Genomic DNA, 21,258 nt, shown 5'->3' with positions numbered 1-21,258 from the left:
TAAATTTTTTTTAAATGACATTTTTAAAATCTCCAACAATTAATACCTGAAGGAATGAGACTCCACACTTGTAAAAGTTAATTTTCAGTGACAGAGAGGTTGATTGGCAGTAATTAACAATTATGTCATTAAAAGGGAACTTACGTTTGTAATGACAAGACTTAACTTTCTGTAGTGAGTTTAGTTCGTATCTACCATGTAAATGTAACAACTTCATGACATTCAATGCATGTCAATGGTGAGGCAGACAGTGAAATGCCGTTTTCACGAAGCTAACGGCGGAGCAGCGTAACTCGGACAGCAACTTTTGGATATTCACGTTTAACCCAGCATCTGCTCCTCGCCTGAAGTTGTTGTATCATTTACGCATAAATAATGGCAAGCGCCATTAGCCTCACCGTTATTTTAACAGCAAAGTCTTGTCTGCGATCTGTGGCACTTAATAGCAAGCTGTACGTGTATAAAGTAGACTTGATACAGAACGCTGTAAGTGGAACTTGTCCATGTTATCAAGAGACAGCAAAAGTGGACAGAGAGAAAGGAGATGAAAGTGAAACAATAAAGCAAAATGGAAAGTTTGTGGCAAGAAAAAAAGAAAAAGCAGGTTTTTAAAATAAACATAACTCAGTACTTAAAGCTATACTGTGACAGCTGTCCTCCACTGGTGGTAACCTATCTGGACCTATGCAATGACAAGTTTTCAGATGATGAAGGGAGGGATAGATAAACTACAACTGGTCTATAGGCACTAACCTTTTTACAGTCATTTGACAAAATGGAATCATCTTCTTCAGAGTCCTCTTCCGATAATGACAGTTCCTTATCATCCTCAATAGAATTAGCTGGAAACAAAATAAAGCTAATCATTTATACATTGAACTAAATATTTAATTAGAGATGTAACAATTATAAATTTTGATTACATGCAGCTGAGTAATTCACTGGTGTAAAAATTCATTTCTGGAAACGCAGTAACTTTTCTGAACAAGAATTTTTTTTGATCCTGAGAACTTTCATGTTGTAATGTATAAATAATACAAACAGCATTTCGATGTTTTATAGTTAAAGCAATATGTATTACTCATTTAGACACAAACTGAACTGAGCATTTGTCATCTTCCTCCATCCTCACATACTTCATTGAAGGCTTCAGAAATCACTCAGACTATTCTTAACCAACCAGCAATGGTTCATCAATCAAGGCTTCTTGTTTTAAAAAAAATTAATTGCTGAACCAAGATGCAAGCTGTGGACTGTTTCATAAGGTGTGATTCCAAACAAAACACACACACTTAATGTGGGCTAAAAGTCATAGAAACAGGTTTCCAAAGTTAAGGGGAATCAGTAGTAACTGGTATCTTTCCATTAATGGACATTAGACTGACATTTGTAAGGTGTGCAAGGGACTACTGGGATTTCCTTTCCATACAACCTGTGACCGGTGAATACTGCGTATTATTAATTGGTTTATTATACCCAGCTTAACGATCGCAATTTAAGCTGTGATTGCTTTTTTCTAAATCTTGATGTTCTCACCCTAAAATTTCTTCTCCACTCAGTCTCCCCCACTCCCTAAAAAAAATCTGCATCAAGATCAATACTGGCCATTTAAAAAATAATTCAAGAAGTCAATCATTATATTTAGTGAAAACCTAATAACTCTTGGATGAAGGGAGGTTTTCTTGAAACTGCAGTTTTGCCTCTCTAAACTTGAAGCTGAATTTTCAGCTCATGCCAAGGTCAGGAAAAGAACTCAAAAGCTGAAGACAGCTTAAGTAAGCTGGGTAGCAGTGCAAGTTATACCTTGGTCTTGACTTCCATGATCTGGGCTTGAATCCAATCCAGATTAACTAGAGAAGTACCGCCTCTGACAATTGAATGGGTACAGTTAAATCATCAAATATTCCCTTTTTCTTCCACCCCCCAAAAAATCTTTCCTTTCGTTTGGTTCTAGGCCACACAATCCAGCAAGTTGCCACGTTTATTTCTTGGTAGCTCTGAGGTAGCTGATCTCAGCTGGGAGGTGGCATAAGGACATTACAATTGGTCACAGTTCCCCTGGATCAGGGGTTTGTGGGGGGGGGGGGGGGGGTGAAATCAGCCAGGTTTCACGTTCCTGATCATTATATAGCAATGCCCACTGATATCAGCTATGATGCCCTCTGCAGTTGACTACCAAAACGACATTCACTGTTTAGATTTGCACATGAACAATGATCACTTAGAGCGATATCAGAGGCTGACAGGCACAAGTGGAACCACTTCATAGCAAGGGATCAATGCCTTTAGGAGGAAATGGGAGGGGAGAAATTTTTATAAAAATAAAAAATACTCAAACATGGGAAGAAATAACAGAGGCCCTAGAAATTATATTTCAGGGTTCTATTTAGTGAAAGCTGGAGAGTGGCCAAGTAATATCCATTTTCAACAAGGAAGACAGCGCAACCCCAGTAATTATAGGACAGTTAGTTTGAAATTTGTGGTGGGGAAAATTTTAGAATCTCTAATGAAATTACTAAATAGCCAAATAGAGAAAATAATTATAAGCGACAAGCCTGACAGAATTCTTTGAGGAGGTGATGGATATGGTGGATGAGGGAAATGCAGTGGATGTGGTGTACATGGACTTTTAGAAAGCCTTTGACAAGGTACCACACAGGAGACAATTGGCAAAAATTAAGGAGCGTGGAATTAGGGGAAGGGTAGAAAATGGGATTAAAAGCTAATTAGAAGGAAGAAAACAAAGAGTAGGAGTTAAGGCCACTTTCTCAGAGTGGATGGAAGTGAGTAAAAGGGTTCTGTTCATGTTGCTGATCAATGATTTAGATTTAGGGCTAGAAGGAGCGGTGTCTGCAACACTGTATGGCGAGGGAAGCTGACACGTGGTTAGTTTGACCAGAGTAACCAATCCAGGCCAGCAGGAAAAAACAAGCCCAACCAATAACGAGCAGCTCCAACAGACGTCAAAGTACCGCTTGCAACTGCTGGACAAAAACCTAGAAGCTACACGAAGATGTGCCGCCTCTAATAAACTCATGCCAGAATTCCAAACTTTGGTGAAAGGGAAAAAACTGCAAAGTTTTGCACTGAACAATGGTAGATGTTTAACTAAATATACACATGAAGTATATTTACTTGTATTGTGCTTGAGGCATCTTCTACTAAAATTATGCTACATATATGAGGTGAAAATACATTTTATTAAGAGTATTAAAATGTTAATCATCTACAGATGAAATAACCCAAAGTAATATGACATAAGGACTTAAAATTCAGTTTGAAGAGAAGTTCAGAGGTCTACTCTGTTTTTCACCAAAGAAAAAGATAATTGAGGAAGTCAAATAACCTGCTCACATTATTAGCTGCCTTTCAGTGTTTTAATGTGACCACAGAACTAAAGGACAATATTAAATTAAGACTACCAATATTGGGGGAAATTCCTCTAATGAAAATTATGCAGGGAAAGAACCCTAATTTAATAGTCCACTAACAAAGGTGTGGGCAGCCTTAAAACATGTGGTTTCGAAGAAACATTTTCCTGCTTAAATCACGAATTTCATGCTTAAAGTTTTTACCCCCTTCCCTCCATGAGAATAGGTTCAACCCAGCTTCAAAATTTCACTCATCTCCTGGAGGTGGTTCCTCATTCTGCAGCATGGTTCCATGAGGCATGGAATATAAGAGCAGGAAGGTTATACTAGAACTGTATAAAACACTGTTAGGCCACAGCTTGAGTACTGCGTACAGTTCTGGTCACCATAGTACAGGAAAGATGTGATTGCACTAGAGAGGGTGCAGAGGAAATTTACGAGCATGTTGCTAGGGCTGGAGAATTTTAGCTATGAGAAAAGATTGGATAGGCTGGGGTTGTTTTCTTTGGAACAAAGGAGGCTGAAGGGAGATTTAATTGAGGTATATAAAATTATGACGGGACTAGATAGAGTGGATCGTCTTCATTCAGAGGGTGGTGAACCTGTGGAATTTCCTACCACAGAAGGCTGTGGAGGCCAAGTCACTGAATATATTTAAGGAGATAGATAGATTTCTAGACACAAACGGCATCAAGGGGTATGGGGAGAGAGTGGAAATATGGTATTGAGATAGAAGATCAGCCATGATCATACTGAATGGTGGAGCAGGCTCAAAGGGTCTAATGGCCTGCTCCTGCTCCTATTTTCTATAGATAGGGAGAACCTATTTCCCTTAGGAGAGGGGTCAGTGATCAGGGGGCAGAGATTTAAAGTAATTGGTAGAATGATTAGAGGGGAGCTGAGGAGAAATTTTTTCACCCAGAAGGTGGTGAGGGTCTGGAACTCACTGCCTGAAAGGGTGGTAGAGGCAGAAACTCTCAACTCATTTAAAAAGTACTTGGATGATCACTTGAAGTGCTGTAACCGACAGGGCTATGAACCAAGTGCTGGAAAGTGGGATTAAGCTGGATAGCTCTTTTTCTGCTGACATGGACACGATGGGCCGAATAGCCGCCTTCTGTGCCGTAACTTTCTATGATTCTATCATTACCTTCTTTCCCAAATGCCATTCATGTGCAAATGTTGACAGTGACTGCTGGGAGGTTATTTGATTATTAGGGCATCACAGTAAGTGATCTGCTGTCACTCAACATTAAAAAATGTGCACTTTTCTAAATTAGATGAGTTTCTGGAAAAAGCAACGAATGAGGAATATGGTGATTTAGATGGGACTGATCTAGAAGAAAGGGATGAACTTGTTGGGCATAATGGGAGTTTCCTGTTCCTAAAAATTTGAATGCTCACATGATTGATATTCTTGAATAATGCAACTAGTAAAAGGGTTTCGTACTCAGAAACCTTATCCTGCGTTTCTCATTTGAGAACCCCTACCCAATAACCTAGGGTCACAGTATATTTTTGGAGATTCTTCCTTCTCTTCCCAGTCACTTCCTCTTTCTCCTCTCACATTTTTTCTTTACATTCTTTCCTACTTGGTTTTTTAAAAACTTGCTTCCTGCAAGAACCCTCCCATAGCTAATCAATCACACACTCAAATGTTTTCCATTTTTTTTCATGAACCTGCTCTAAGCTCTATTGACCTGGTTAGGCCCCTCTTATGATTTTCACATTTAGTCCGACCCAAAGCTACTCATTCTTTTTTTTAAAAAAAGGGTAAAAATATAGTGAAAAGACCACACAGGACTCGTGGATGTAAGTCAGAAGGGGCTGAGAAAGAGTTCAGAATAAGTATTTGGAGGAAGATGGTGGTCAAAAGGTATTGAATCTCACATTTTGCTGGTTACTGCCAAGTATATGTTTAGCAGCACCAAAGAGGATATTGTAACCAATGAAAGCTCAGATTTAATGGCCATGCTGCAACCACAGACCAATCACATCACTCAAATTGGACAGTCGGTCAGTCAAACTGGATGGATATTAACCAACTCAATTGTTTTAAATTTATAAGGATATGACATAAATTGAAAGAAGTGATTTGAAAATTGTACAAGGCCTTATTAAGACTACATCTGGAATACTGTGACCAGTTTGGTGTCCTACTTCAGAACAGATATTATGATAATCTGAGGGCATGCAACGAGGACCACAATACCAGTACTTAGAGGGCTGAGTTGTGAAGACCAACTGCTGGAACATTTCTTTCTCCAGGAGACAAGATTAAGCCGAAAATTAATAGAATTTTTCTGGATTAGGAAGAACATAAGAAATAGGAGCAGGAGTAGGCCGTGGGCCCCTCGAGCCTGCTCCACCATTCAATAAAATCATGGCTGATCTTTGACCTCAACTCCACTTTCCCACCCGATCCCCAAATCCCTTGATTCCCTTAAAGTCCAAAAATCTATCTATCTCAGCCTTGAGATAGATAGATTTCGAGCAGAAATTGATAGCCAAGTTCCGCACCCATGAGGACGGCCTCAACCGGGATCTTGGGTTCATGTCACGCTACACGTTACCCCACCAGCGAACAAATGTTATCTGTTTTTAATATAACGGGTCAGTTGCTGTCTTTTCTATGTTTCTACCTCTCTATCTCTGTTTTTTTTTGTTTGTTGTTTTTTTTGGTGATTTGTATATTCTGAGACCTGGCAGGTAACACCTGTCTGTCTGCACACTGATTGCCTTGGCAACGGGCAGTTGAAAAAACTGTCTGTTATCACCAGCATTGTTCTGTGAATTATAAATGCGACTTCATTTCGAGGACTTCATTTCCGCATCGTTCACCTGAGGAAGGAGGTAGCCTCCGAAAGCTTGTGAATTTAAAATAAAATTGCTGGACTATAACTTGGTGTTGTAAAATTGTTTACAATTGAATTTACTCAGTGACTGAGCATCCACAGCCCTCTGGGGTAGAGAATTCCAAAGATTCACAATCCTCTGAATGAAGACATTTCTCCACATCTCAGTCCTAAATGACTGACTCCCTTATCCTGAAACTATGCCCCCTAGTTCTAGACTCTCCAGCTAGAGCAAACAGCCTCTCAACATCTACCCCATTAGGGGTTTAAAAAGTTGGAAATTGACCCATTTTTCTGATTTATACAGAACTTCAGAACCAGGCTGCATAGATTCAAGATAAATGTTCTTTAGCAAAGGGTGATCAACATATGGAACAAAAATCAGCACAGGCAGTTGAACAGAAAATTTTAATGGGGTTTCAAAATGTGAAAGACAGGCTCCTGGGATCTGAAAAGGATTCACTGTTATTAACATCTTACTGGAAAATGAGAAAGAAAGTAAAAATTACAATGGGCAAGGGAGATGGACTGATATATTTCAGGTAGAGAAGACTGTTACCCAAGTGGTTCTTGTGTTGTTAAAGTCAAAGGTGACACGTGGAATATAACCAGTCAGGGTTAAATAATGTAGGTTGTAAGGAGTTTTTCCTAAATTATTTTTACTAGGACATCATTCTGGCTTTCTCCCTCTTTTCTTGGTATGCAAACTGTTATAGGTCAAATTTAATTCATTCCAACTCAAATGACTTGAGGTAATGGAAAAGGAAAAGTTTTGGTTATGGGGACACAGGTTCAAACTACTAAAAGGTAACTTTAAGAATGATATCAGAGGCTCTCTTTTATGCCAAGTGGTCAACACTTAGAATGGACTTCCTGGCAGAGTGGTGGAAGCTAAACCATGGAATCATTTAAGAAACAATTAGATGCAGCAATGGAGAGAAGTGGGGGGTGTGGGGGGAGAAAGAGTATAGAGTTGTTCTGGATGGATGAATTAAGATGGGTTGAATGGCCTTCCCCATCCATACGGATCTTGTGAACTATCACGTTACACAACTTACATCTCAGAGGGTGAGGAAAGAGATCAGATGCCTCATGGGAAGTGACTGATGGAGTCAAATCATCTGCTGAAGACTGGGTTTCTTCCTCCTCTTCTCCAGAAAGAAGATCTTTAGCTATTTGCTCCTGTCAACAAAAGGCAGAGGTTTATTATTTATGTATTTAGTTACTTATGTTTCAGCAGTTTGCTTATATTCACTGAATAAAGCCAAGTCTTCATATTCAGGGCTGGAGTTCCTATTGCAATTTACAAACTTACATTATCTATTGCTGTGACTAATGATGAAAACAAACCACCACCATACATTTTTCCTCGATTACTTGAAATGGAACACTCTTTATAAATAAGATATGCATTGAAAGACTCTGTTGGCAAGATCAATTTAATAGAATTTATTGAGCTTGATAACCAATTATGCAATAAATTTAGAGAGTCTTGTCTCATATAGGCCAATAGATTGCTGGAGTCAAACTACAAGACAGCAATTCAAGGAAGCATAAGGCAGTTAAGCCACAAGAACAAAGCGCATGTGGTTTATTGAATGTTAATCACAAGATTAAGAGACAGCGGTTCAAACTCACTGCCAGGCATGAAGCACTTAAGCCTTCTTGTTTTGATTAAAAAAAGTACATTTTACATGTCTTAAAATAGAACTGCTGCAAATGCACAACAGGTCAATCAACACCTGAAAGAGAAAGACAGGTTAATGTTTCAGGTGTGGCCCATAAGAACTGCTCAACCTGCTGTTTATTTTCAACATTTCCTTACCCTCCCTCAGATTTCTAGCATTTGTTTTTTTTAAAAAAAAACATTTTACTTGCATGTTAAATTTAAACTGTTGGTTGGTATTTTCAACTGACAAGGTAGCTGAGAAATGACTATCCAGCATTTTACGCATATAGACAGACTCAGAAATATTTTAATTGGTGCTGCTAAAAAAGTAAAAAAAATGGTGAAAATTGCCAAGCAATGTTTTTTGCATTCCCACTGCAGGTTCAAAAAGAAACCATTGGGATTACATTAAATTTGATGCTAAGACTGCATCAGAGTTGTTAGACGAGAGAAAGTGGCATAGAAGCTGCACATTCCTTTGTGTAAAGGTGTAGATTCAGATGCAGTCAGCATCTTTACCAACAAACATTATTCCACATTTAATCAGGCATGAACATTGCAATCTACTACCTATACTTAGAGTCTTGATCATAGCATACAAACTTTAAATGTGCCCATAGCACAAAAAAAGTCACTTTGTGATCAGTGATTCAGATTTTTCAGTAACACATCGAAAAACACTTCACCATCCACTTCCATCACTCCTCGCACCAGATCTCTTGCGAACTTCTAAGTTTTCCTTTTTTCATTAATGAGCAATATCAAGGGAGAACCACTAGCTTATTATAAAAGTGAAAGCAAACATCAGTAACGATTGGTTGATTGCTTAAAAAAGGTCAGATCATCTTAACTCTCAACAGAACAAGAAATGCTGACCTTATCCAGGGTCATATCCGGCAAGTTATCAGCAAGCTCGCTGGGAGAGCTGCCCTCACTTTCATGCTCCGAGATTGGATCGGATGCTTCATAGCCATAAAGTGCTAGAAGTTCTTCGAGAGGCACATCACTTTCCTTCATAAGAGATAAAAATAAATATTCATGAACCATGATTCCTTATTTCCCACCGTTTCAAGGCTTTTGAATGCAAATAATACACCACAACTTTAAAAGAACATATGACACAAGAGGAGTGAAACCCCACAAGACTGGATGAAATCACATTTCTAGTCTTTACTTAACAATTTTGCAAAATACGGTCTATACTTAATTCAAATGATCTGTTAACTACTTTTTAGCTCTGAATTCCCACTTTGCTGTGCTATCATGTTAATTAATTCAAGTTATTGGATGATTCCATTTTTAAGTGCAAAAAAGACAGTTATTCAGAGTACACTATAGTTGTCTGTGAACAATTGGATCGAGTTACTGAAGTGCTGAACATCGAGTGAACTCTTCTACCTGCCTTCAATTGTCAAAGAAATACATTCAAAGAATCCAGTAGTTTAACTATCTTTTTCAAATATATCTTGTTGCTATGATGCATAACCATGCACAAATGATTTTCATTGCTCAGACTGAGGGAGTGGTAGGAGAGTGGAAACAAAAGTGAAACGAGTAACAGATCATAGCATACACCAACATTTTTCAGAGTCATATGGTTGATATTCATTCAGATCTAGCTACTGATCAAAATTAGGCTTATACTTGTACGGCATTCAGAATTTAAAAGTTTAAAAATTCTTAATGATGAATTTACCCTTTCCAGATCCTCAAATGATTTATCTGCCTCAGGTGTCTCCTCTTCTTCCTGAGGACTGTAATTGTGAGACAGGATATCGGCCAAATTGAATCTGTGATCTGCTGAGCCCATTGAGCCAGCTAAAAGACCAAAACAAATTTAACAGTTACATATTCTCTTGTACACATTAGTACAGCCTAAAAAGAAATACACAATTCAATCCGAGTTAGGAACTAATGGATATAAAGCAGTAATATGCAAAAATTGGTTAACTGATCTTCAATTTTTTTTAAAAACACATTCTCAACATGTACATTTTGGTAGTTATAAGATTGATAATGTAAAAGCTGATTTTTAGAAATGTAATCTTATATTTCTAGCAATAACCTTTCTCTCACTACAATGTACAAAGGTAGTCTATGATTTGGAGCACACTTGAGGCGTTTAGCTACTACCCTGGTGTGCCCCTTTAAGGCGAATGCTGAGGTGCACAGCACATGCTGAAGTAAATTACAGGTTAATTACTTTTGGACAGTGTTCTCAATTGGTAGCTGCATAGCTCCTCAACTTGGGAAGAGGCCAGTTTATCTGACAGTTAAAAGTGTTCATTTGTGTTCAGTTAATGTTCTATCTGAAGTGTGACATGCTAGAACCAAAATTTATATAGAACAGTTCAGGATTCCTTAAACATTAGCACTGCTTCCCTCCAACAGGGACTAAAATTCAGTAGATCGGTAAATAGGGTTGCATTTGCAATAGTGGCCGTGAGGAAAACCGACTGCAAAAGCTAGATGCTTCTAAAAGGATACATGCCAGCAAGAATAAACATGCCGAAGTGGAGCAAACAAATTAAGATTGTGAAAGTACTTCATAATATTGCAGCTGCACAGAGAAATATGAGAGAGCAGCACTGACAGAAATCTCATCTCTAGTAATGGAAAGGGTTGATGAGGGTAGTGCGGTTGACGTTGTGTATATGGACTTTCAAAAGGCATTTGATAAAGTACCAAATAATAGACTTGTTAGCAAAATTGAAGCCCATGGGATTAAAGGGGCAGTGGCTGTGGGGATACGAAATTAGCAGAACAGGCTGGAGGGGCTAAATAGTCTACTACTATTCCTATGTTCCTAAGGGACAGAAAGCAGTGTAGTGGTAAATGGTTGTTTTTCAGACTGGAGGGAAGTGTGCAGTGGTGTCCCCAGGGATCGGTGTTGGGACCATTGCTCTTTTTGATATATATCTTGATTACCTGGGCTTGGGTGCACAGGGCATAATTTCAAAGTTTGCCGATGACACAAAACTCTGAAATGTAGTAAACAGTGAAGAAGATAGTAACAGACGTCATGAGGACATAGACAGACTGGTGAAATCAGCAGACACATGGCAGATGAAATTTACCTCAGAAGTGTGAAGTGATTCATTCTGGTAACAGTATAAACAAACTGATACAATTTTTAAGGGGGTGGAGGCAGAGAACTGGGGGTGTACATCTTTGAAGGTAGCAGGACAAGTTGAAAAGGCTGTTAAAAAGGCATACAGGATCCTTGGCTTTATAAATAAAGGCATAGAGTACAAAAGCAAGGAAGTTATGTTAAACCTTTACAAAACACTAGTTAGGCCCCAGCTAGAGCATTGTGGCCAATTCTGGGCACCACACTTTGGGAAGGATGCAGAGGAGAATTACTAGAATATGACCAGGGATGACAATTGTAAACAATTTTACAACACCAAGCTATAGTCCAGCAATTTTATTTTAAATTCACAAGCTTTCGGAGGCTTCCTCCTTCCTCAGGTGAACGTTGTGGAAATGAAATCCTCGAAATGAAATCGCATTTTATAAATCACAGAACAATGCTTGGTGATTACAGACAGTTTTTTCAACTGCCCGTTGCCAAGGCAATCAGTGTGCAGACAGACAGGTGTTACCTACAAGGTCTCCGAATATACAAATCACCAAAGAAAAGAGATAGAGAGGTAGAAACATAGAAAAGACAGCAACTGACCCGTTATATTAAAAACAGATAACATTTGTTCGCTGGTGGGGTAACGTGTAGCGTGACATGAACCCAAGATCCCGGTTGAGGCCGTCCTCATGGGTGCGGAACTTGGCTATCAATTTCTGCTCGACGATTTTACGTTGTCGTGTGTCTCGAAGGCCGCCTTGGAGTACGCTTACCCGAAGGTCGGTGGCTGAATGTCCTTGACTGCTGAAGTGTTCTCCGACTGGGAGGGAACCCTCCTGTTTGGCGATTGTTGCGCGGTGTCCGTTCATCCGTTGTCGCAGGGTCTGCATGGTCTCGCCAATGTACCATGCTCTGGGGCATCCTTTCCTGCAACGTATGAGGTAGACAACGTTGGCCGAGTCACAGGAGTATGAACCATGCACCTGGTGGGTGGTGTCCTCTCGTGTGATGGTGGTATCTGTGTCGATGATCTGGCATGTCTTGCAGAGGTTACCGTGGCAGGGTTGTGTGGTGTCGTGGACGCTGTTCTCCTGAAAGCTAGGTAGTTTGCTGCGAACGATGGTCTGTTTGAGGTTGGGTGGCTGTTTAAAGGCGAGTAGTGGAGGTGTGGGGATGGCCATAGCGAGGTGTTCACGACACCACACAACCCTGCCACGGTAACCTGTGCAAGACATGCCAGATCATCGACACAGATACCACCATCACACGAGAGGACACCACCCACCAGGTGCATGGTTCATACTCATGTGACTCGGCCAACGTTGTCTACCTAATACGTTGCAGGAAAGGATGCCCCAGAGCATGGTACATTGGCGAGACCATGCAGACCCTGCGACAACGGATGAACGGACACCGCGCAACAATCACCAAACAGGAGGGTTCCCTCCCAGTCGGGGAACACTTCAGCAGTCATGGACATTCATCCACCGACCTTCGGGTAAGCGTACTCCAAGGCGGCCTTCGAGACACACGACAACGCAAAATCGTCGAGCAGAAATTGATAGCCAAGTTCCGCACCCATGAGGACGGCCTCAACCGGGATCTTGGGTTCATGTCACGCTACACGTTACCCCACCAGCGAACAAATGTTATCTGTTTTTAATATAACGGGTCAGTTGCTGTCTTTTCTATATTTCTACCTCTCTATCTCTTTTTTTTGGTGATTTGTATATTCGGAGACCTTGCAGGTTACACCTGTCTGTCTGCACACTGATTGCCTTGGCAACGGGCAGTTGAAAAAACTGTCTGTAATCACCAAGCATTGTTCTGTGATTTATAAATGCGATTTCATTTCGAGGATTTCATTTCCAACAACGTTCACCCGAGGAAGGAGGAAGCCTCCGAAAGCTTGTGAATTTAAAATAAAATTGCTGGACTATAACTTGGTGTTGTAAAATTGTTTACAATTGTCAACCCCAGTCCATCACCGGCATCTCCACACCATGACCAGGGATGAAAGACTTCAGCTACATGGACAGACTAGAGAAACTGGGGTTGTTCTCCTTAGAGCAGAGAAGGTAAAAGGGAGATTTGATAGAGGTGTTCAAAATCATAAAGGGAGTAAATAGAGTAGAGTAAATAAGGAGAAACTGTTTCCAGTGGCAGAAGGGTCACTAACCAGAAGGCACTGATTTAAGATAATTGGCAAAAGAACCAGAGATGACGTGAGGAAAAAAATTTTACACAGAGTTGTTATAATCTGGAATGCACTGCCTGAAAGGGTGGTCAAATGTAAGGAGTCTTACAACACCAGGTTATAGTCCAACAGCTTTATTTGAAATCACAAGCTTTCGGAGGCTTCCTCCTTCGTCACGTGAGTCGAAGGAGGAAGCCTCCAAAAGCTTGTGATTTCAAATAAAGCTGTTGGACTATAACCTGGTATTGTAAGACTCCTTACATTTGTCCACCCCAGTCCATCACCGGCATCTCCACATCATGAAAGGGTGGTGGAAGCAGATTCAATAATAACTTTCAGAAGTACTTGGAAGGGAAAAATTTGCAGGGTTATAGGGAAAGAGCAGGGGAGTGGGACTAATTGGATAGCTCTTTCAAAGAGTCGGCATAGGCATGATGGGCTGAATCATCTCCTTCTATGTTGTATCATTCCATGATTCTATGATTTTATGAAAATTTCCTTATTCCCTAGTCCACCCAAGAAAGGAAAAAGATTATATACTCACACACGCACGCAAGAAATTACTCGTGAATTACATGAATCACAATTGAAATTGAGAAAAATCAAAAGTCTTGCATATTTCCTCCAAGTGGAAGACTGCAAATAACACACCGATCAAAGTTAGGCCCGTGTCCCTGTTCGTCAAACATCTCAATTTCTGCTGCTACATTCCTTGATTCATTTAGTGTCCAAGAATTTATCAGGCTCAGTCTTGAATATACTCAACGACTGAGCATCCACAGCCCTCTGGGGTAGAGAATTCCCATGATTCACAACCCTCTATGTGAAGAAATTCCTCCTCATCTCGGTCCTAAATGGCCGACCCCTTATCTTGATGCTATGACCCCTAGTTCTAGACTCTCTTGCCAGGGGAAACAGCCTCTCAGCATTTACCTTGTCAAGCCCTCTCAGAATCTTATACGTTTCAATGAGATCACCTCTCATTCTTTTAAACTCCAGAGAATATAGGCACATTCTACTTAATCTCTCCTCTTCGGACAACCCTCTCATCCCAGGAATCAATCCAGTGAACCTTCATTGCACCGCCTCTAAGGCAAGTATATCCTTCCTTAGGTAAGGAGGCCAAAACTGTACACAGTACTCCAGGTGTGGTCTCACCAGAGCCCTATATAATTGCAGCAAGACCTCCATACTCTTATACTCCAAACCCCTTTCAATAAAGGCCAACATACTATATGCTTTCCTAATTGCTTGCATGTTAACTTTCTGTGATTCGTGCACAAGGACACCCAAATCCCTCTGACTACCAATATTTCTCAGTATCTCATCTTTTAAAAAATATTCTGCTTTTTTATTCTTTCTACCAAAGTGGATAATTTCATATTTCCCCACATTATACTCCATCTGCCACCTTCTCGCCCACTCACTTAGCCTGTCTGTATCCCTTTGCAGTCTCTGCGTCCTCCTCACAGCTTTGCATCAGCAGCAAACTTGGATACATTACACTTGGTCCCCTCATCTAAGTCATTGATATATGTTGTAAATAGCTGAGACCCAAGCACAGATCCTTGCGGCACCCCACAAGTTACAACCTGCCAACCCAAAAATGACCTGTTTATTCCTACTCTGTTTTCTGTCCATTAACCAATCCTCAATCCATGCTAATATATTACCCCTAATCCCATGAGCCCTAATCTTGTGTAACAACCTTGTGTGGCACCCTATCGAATGCCTTTTGAAAATCCAAATTTACTACATCCACTGGTTCCCCCTTATCTACCCGTTGCTACACCCTCAAAAAAAAATTGATCAAACACGATTTCCCTTTCATAAAAACGTGTTGACTCTGCCTAATCATATTATGATTTTCTAAATGCCCTGTTACTACATCTTTAGTAATAGATTCTAACATTCTCCCTACTTCTGATGTCAGGCTAACTGGCCTGTCGTTTCCTGTTTGCTCTCTCCCTCCTTTCTTGAATAGCGGAGTTACATTTGCTTCCTTCCAAGCTATGGGGATCGTTCAAGAATATAGGGAATTCTGGAAGATCAAAACCAATGCATCCACTATCTTTGCAGCCACCTCTTTTGAAACCCTAGGACGTAGGCCATCAGGTCCTGGGGATTTGTTGGCTTTTAGTCCCATTAATTTCTCCAGTGCTGCTTCTTTACTAATCTTAATTACTTTAAATTCTTCACTCTCATTAGACCCTTGGTTCCCCACTATTTCCGGTATGTTTTTTTCATCTTCTACTGTTGATGATGTATAATCAGAAATCTCACTTTTGTGCAAATAAACAGTTGTGCTCTCATATTTAAAGGACAAGAAAGTGATTCTATTCTTAACATGACATTAAAGCATTACCCCATAACATTTCTAAAGTTGCTGATAGGGTATGGTGGCAAATAAGCCAAAACTCTGTGGCTCACGTCTTTTGGTGCATTCCCATTACCACTGTCCTTGCCAAACTCTACTAGTTCCCTGTTCCCTAGCGTAATTATGCCAAGATCCTTGCCCTCATTTGCAAATCCTTCCATGGCTTTACTCTTTCCTAGCACTGATGTCAAATTCCTTGTCTACATTTACAAATCCTTACATTGCCTTGCTCCTTCTTAGCAAAATGATCATCTCCAACCACAAGTTCTACCATGCATCCTGCTCTCCTCTCATTTATTGTTTGTTTCCTACTCTCTCTACCATGGGTGGCTCATTTTTCAAAAATCACGCGTGTGCCCTTTGGAATTCTCTTCCGAAATCACTCTCCCTTGTCATATCACTCACTTCCTTCAAAAGTTTCTCAAAAACCTTTCCCTTCAATTTCTACTTTTGGGTTCCACCTCCCACATTCTCTCTCATTGCCACTTGGTCCACTTTCTCTTCATTATTAAGCATCCTGCAATATTCTCCTACTTGAGGACATTCTACAAATACAAATTGCTAATCTCCTAACCTCATCAATGTAACAAAACATTCACTGCCTTGTCTCACTAGCAGTCCCAAGTGAGCAGATTGAGCACCAACTATTTCTTGCCATTAGTCATCTGATGGACAATCAAAATGACACTATTCCACAGTTGCTGACACCATCTCCACTTCCATAATTATTAGCCTAGCTACATCTTTCTTTGAAGGTGTAATGTTGATCTTATAGAACTATGGAGCTTCACCTTCTAGTCCACTAATTGCTGCCTTGAGGAATCAGAGATGATGTGTTTACAGCATGCTATATGGAGTACAATAATCCATAATTAGAGATTCTCCCTACCACTATTCTGAGCACCAAGACCACTCTGGTCAAAGTAATGAACAACAATTTCTGACTGTGGTGATTCTTTGTCTTCTTCAACCTATCCACAGCACTCCATACAGTCGACTACTCTATTCTCCTCCATTGCCTCTCCTCCACTGTCCGGATGCGTGGGGCTGCTTTGGGTGGTTCCATTTTCACCCTATTTTAATGCAGGCAGTGCAGCTCCAGCAATGGCTTCTCTTTCCTACAACCCATCACCTCCGCAGTCCCCTCCTTTATATGATATCACTCGGTGTCAGAGGTCAGCTTCCACGCGCGTTATTCTTGACACCCAGCTCTACTTTTCCCCTATTTCCCTTGGCCCCACAACCATTTCTGTTCTAACAGTCTGCCTAATCAACATCAATTTGTGGATCAGTCAAAATTTCCTCCAAGTCATGGAAGATCGAAGCCATGATTTTCAGCTCCCACCATTCCCTGGTCATTGGCTCCAGCCCTCTCCCAGCTACCTGCTCAGGCTGAACCAGACAGTAACAAACCTTGACATCCATGTCAACCAAAAGCAGAGCTTAACTTCGCACATCATACCCTTCACCAAGACTACCTACTTCCACCTCAATAGTGTCACCCACCTCTGTGCCATCTCACTCTTCCGCTACTGAAACCGATATCCATAACTTTGTCATCCCCAGACTCAAATTTTCATCTGGGCAGGAGCAGGGAGGGCCAGTTTGCATGGGGCTGGGATAGAGAGTGACATGCAGCTTGACAGATCAAGAATTGGAGACAGATGACTCCAAGATGGGCGGGAAAATAGATTCAGTCTAGAAGCAGATGAATGCCCTCCTTCGGAGTGAACGACAGCACCATCCACCATAGTCACAGCATCTGAGGGTTTCTACAGATTTTGGGGCACAATCTGAGCATTTTAACTAAAATTTCAGAATTTTTTTTTCTCATCACCTGGAAAAATTGCTTATTATTAGCAAAAGTTATAACACTGCAAGAATACTGATCATCATATTGCTCATGAATAACTCAAACAGTGGGAGACCATAAAGAGCATGACAGACTCCACCAATTACTATCCCTCAGAGTGAACCTTCTTCATTTGCCATTTAATGTAGATTCCAGAGGCTGAATAACTCCAAAGTTATTCCCAGGCTAGCAGATGTTTCAACCCGTATGTTTACAATGGAGACATTCTCCAGAATTGATATCACCAGAACAGCCTGCCAGGGAGGGAAAGCCTATTCGAGAATCACTGTCAGCAAAAGTGTGGTTTTTTTGGCTAAAAGGAAAATTCTTTGAACAAAAAGTGAAATTCAATAACCTTTAATAAGTCACAACTGATCTCAAACTATTAGTATACTATACCTCCTCCAGACTGAAGCCCGTTTTCTAAGGAACATAGATTCTGTGTTCGATATAACACTCGTGGACTCTGTCTACCAACAGAGGCCTAAAGAAATAAAATGAGAAACAATTAGCTTTATCCATTTTATATCTCAAATTTTCAATGTATTATAAAAAATTGTTGCTAAATACATCAGATATTGAAGGACTAGTTTGCAATACATTTATAGCAGAATTGAGGAAGAGACCTTCCACATTTAACAGTAATCTTAACACTACCAAAGTCACAAGCACAATAAAACAATCAACTGAGCAGCTCCATAGTGTAGGAGCGAAGATTGAAAGAAATGTGCCTCAACTTGGAGAGAACTCCCTCCAATTAGAAAACCTGACTTAGCCAAGATACCCCTAAACCTTCAATAGCAACCTGTCCTTGGTTTTTCAGCATGCATGATATAAAAGTAATGACTCTTGTATCTCTTAGTTGCATGTCACTTAAATTGTCCACTCTGTGAAGTTTATTGTGCTCAATTTTGAAAGGCCGGTGGAAAGAGTGCCCTGGGGGGGGATTTGTGGGCGCCAAACCTGATGAGAAGTAGGCGAGTTGCGCAACCCTAATGAGGCGAATTAAAGCCTCTTCCTGATTGACAGGCTGGCTGCCGACAGGAACTGCACATCTGGGGGGGGGGGGGGGGGGGGGGTGTGAAAAAAAGGTGACCTCATCGGCCGTTGGGAGAGAAAGAGACATTGGACACGGTGGGGGGGGGTTGCAGATGACATTTTTGGAAGGTGTGTTTATTTTTGTTTACAATGTGAAATATAATTTTATTTAATTTATTTTTCACCGATCCGGCCCTTTACGCCTCATGAATCGGAAGCTGTGGAAAAGCCCCCCGCTAAGTTCAAAATAGTTTTAACTGCCCAAAAGGCAAAAAAAATCTACCGGAGGTACTTAAGGTAGTTTATTTTTGCTGTTTTAAATATCGTACTGCGGCTTTAACTGCTGGCGGGACTTCCGGGTTCTGGAATGGCGCGTGCACCCAGATGACTCTGGGTCAAACGCGGAAGTCGGCAGGTTGGAGCCGGGATTCGCTCCCGCTCCGGATTTCTCCGATTTTCTTTGCCCCCCGCCCCCCCCCCCCCCACCGCCACCCCCAGACTTGGCTTTTAAAATTGAGCGCATTGTCTTGGTCCAACTTCCGCGTTTGACCCAGAGTAAATCAGGCTGACTGCCGGACGCCAAACCCGGAAGAGGCTTCAACTGGCCTCATTAGGGTTGCGCAACTCGCCTACTTCCCATCCGGGTTTGGCGCCCACAAATCCCCCCCCCCCCCCCGGGGCACTCTTTGGTCTGGGAGGCATGCAATTTCTACAAGTTATCCAGAAGCCAGCTAGCACCCACCACAGCGGGTAAACAAAGTGCTTCAGTTTTAAAATTTAGAATCTTGGAGATAGATGCAGCGTTTGGTTACTTGGTTACACAGCACACCAACTTATAACAAGAGGGCTATGAGCTGCTGCTCATAATGTAAGCTCCACACATCTCAATGGGTTGAAATCGTTTACCACCCCTCTCCCCGCCCCGCCCCACCCCACTTAATGCCACTCATGACCGACAACTTATGTATTAAATATCTGCGACTCTATTTGTGGCAGATCATGAACTCAAAAAGTCACAGTCATTAATCTGATAATTTTAATTGTAGTAGCCCATCATTTTTAAATCAAACACAAATTGGTAAAGAAATAGTCAATGAGCCACACTAGTGGCCCATTTTCTAATCTACCTTCTGTCTCCCTATCCTACTATAGCACAAAGACATAACTACAAATTGTAAAAGAAATTGTAAAGAACAGGTTTTAAAATGTCAGAGGAATCAACTATTGCAGGAACTGCTGAGAAGTTAAGAGTTTGGTGGGTTTTTGTTTGACCACTTTGAAAGGCTTAAAGAAACAAATTTTTGCATTCCCTGCATGTTAAGAGGTTAATGTGGAACCAGCAGGATTAATAAGTCAGTACTTTTACAAAGTTAGAAGTTGCACAAATCAAAGTGAACCCATACGTACATCTTGAACAGCTGTCGCTAAGCCCTCGGCTGTTAAAAGCATATCTGAACACATGGCCTGACAATACATTTATTGCATACCTGCTGAAAAAAAGTTAGGATTTTAACTATTTTACTCACTATTAATATGGTCCATTTAAACAAGATTGAAATAATTTTAAGACAGTTATTCTACACAATGAAATTCTCAAGCTGAAGTGTGCAGCATGCTGTGAATTTGGAGCCAACTTTGTACAGTTACCAGCAGGGAATAAAATACGGCCACATAAATAGCAAATTAGAGGGAAAGAAACTGTAAAGAGAAGTACTTACCCCATAGCTGTCCAGCAGTGTTAGGTTCAAACACTGGTCTACCTTTGCAGAGTAATTGTTCCACAAAGATCTCAAATAACCAGCATTTTGTGGCAGAAAAGATATCCACTGACATCAAGCAAAGAGTTCCCTATGGTGCACATCACTTGCAGTTTTCAGTTCCAGTCTGTCATCAGACAATTGGGAACACCACCCTCATTCTGAAAATTGGTACCTGCCGAGATTTGTTCTGAACACAGCAGGATTGGTCAAGGACCTCTCGAGCATAAAATGGCTGGCAAATGTGTTTCGCAGAGCTGAGGAATGCCTTTTGTTTTAAGGTCAGCTAAGTATCTGACATATGTGGCAACCCATCACCATGTTTTTGAGTCTCTGAAGCAAGCTGAGAAATTTCTGTTTGCCTAATATAGACACCTATTAGGGATACATCCCATCTACCATCTCCACCACCGCTCCCCCCTCCCCCTCCCCGACCAAAGTGCGTGTATGGTTAACTGCTAATACCATATAGATTACCAAATGAAAACATGGCATGCTTCCTACTGCTTATCCCGATAAGACACCTTACCCGTTGGGGCACTGGTTTTTAAAGAATCTGGAGCAGACTGGTAAGAATCCCAGCTTCAGTAACATGTTTATCCTCCAGGTCCTATTAGTAGGCCTGACTAATTGGTCAATCAATGTGCCCTGGAGTACTACAGACCTGCCTGGTGTGCATACTGGGTTACTGAGTCTGCCACAGGACTTAGTTTGAACTTCTGTTGCCAGTCACCTCATCTTGAAGGCCAAAGAAACATCTTTTGGGCTCGATTTTAGCACCCGCGATCGGGTGCGTTGGTGGCTGGGTCCACGAAAATCGGGGATTCCCGGGGTGGGTCGGGAGCCCGGCTCCAACCCACCCACTTCCGGGTTTCCCACTGACGCACTCATGTGCGCGCAGCCCCCGGATGTGGGACTCCCGCCAGCAATTAAAGCCGGCGGGGTGCCACTTAAGGTATTTATTTAGGTATTTCAGGTCGTTTAGAGACCCGATGAACATGATATTTTAGGAGGGGTGGGATTTTGCAAACAACTGTGACTGTTTCCCGTACTGGGGGAA

General features: G+C 41.2%; 1 protein-coding gene across 2 annotated transcripts in view; it reads right to left on the bottom strand.

Moving 5' to 3' along the window:
• Positions 1–21,258, bottom strand: part of LOC137299549 (mesoderm induction early response protein 2-like) — a 59,101-nt gene that overhangs the window by 19,937 nt on the left and 17,906 nt on the right. The window contains exons 2-7 of one of the 2 annotated variants that reach the window (XM_067968366.1): positions 19,849–19,928; positions 17,803–17,887; positions 9,592–9,713; positions 8,772–8,906; positions 7,285–7,408; positions 754–842 (exon numbers count right to left, since the gene is read on the bottom strand). In XM_067968366.1, coding sequence (XP_067824467.1) covers positions 754–842; positions 7,285–7,408; positions 8,772–8,906; positions 9,592–9,713; positions 17,803–17,887; positions 19,849–19,917 — 624 coding nt within the window. In that variant the 5' untranslated portion in view covers positions 19,918–19,928. The remainder of the gene's footprint in view (positions 1–753; positions 843–7,284; positions 7,409–8,771; positions 8,907–9,591; positions 9,714–17,802; positions 17,888–19,848; positions 19,929–21,258) is intronic. The other variant, XM_067968367.1, reaches the window with a different exon arrangement.

This window comes from Heptranchias perlo, chromosome 29 (genome assembly GCF_035084215.1).
Source record: "Heptranchias perlo isolate sHepPer1 chromosome 29, sHepPer1.hap1, whole genome shotgun sequence".
Classification (NCBI taxonomy): domain Eukaryota; kingdom Metazoa; phylum Chordata; class Chondrichthyes; order Hexanchiformes; family Hexanchidae; genus Heptranchias; species Heptranchias perlo.
This window is presented reverse-complemented; position numbering and strand designations above follow the sequence as displayed.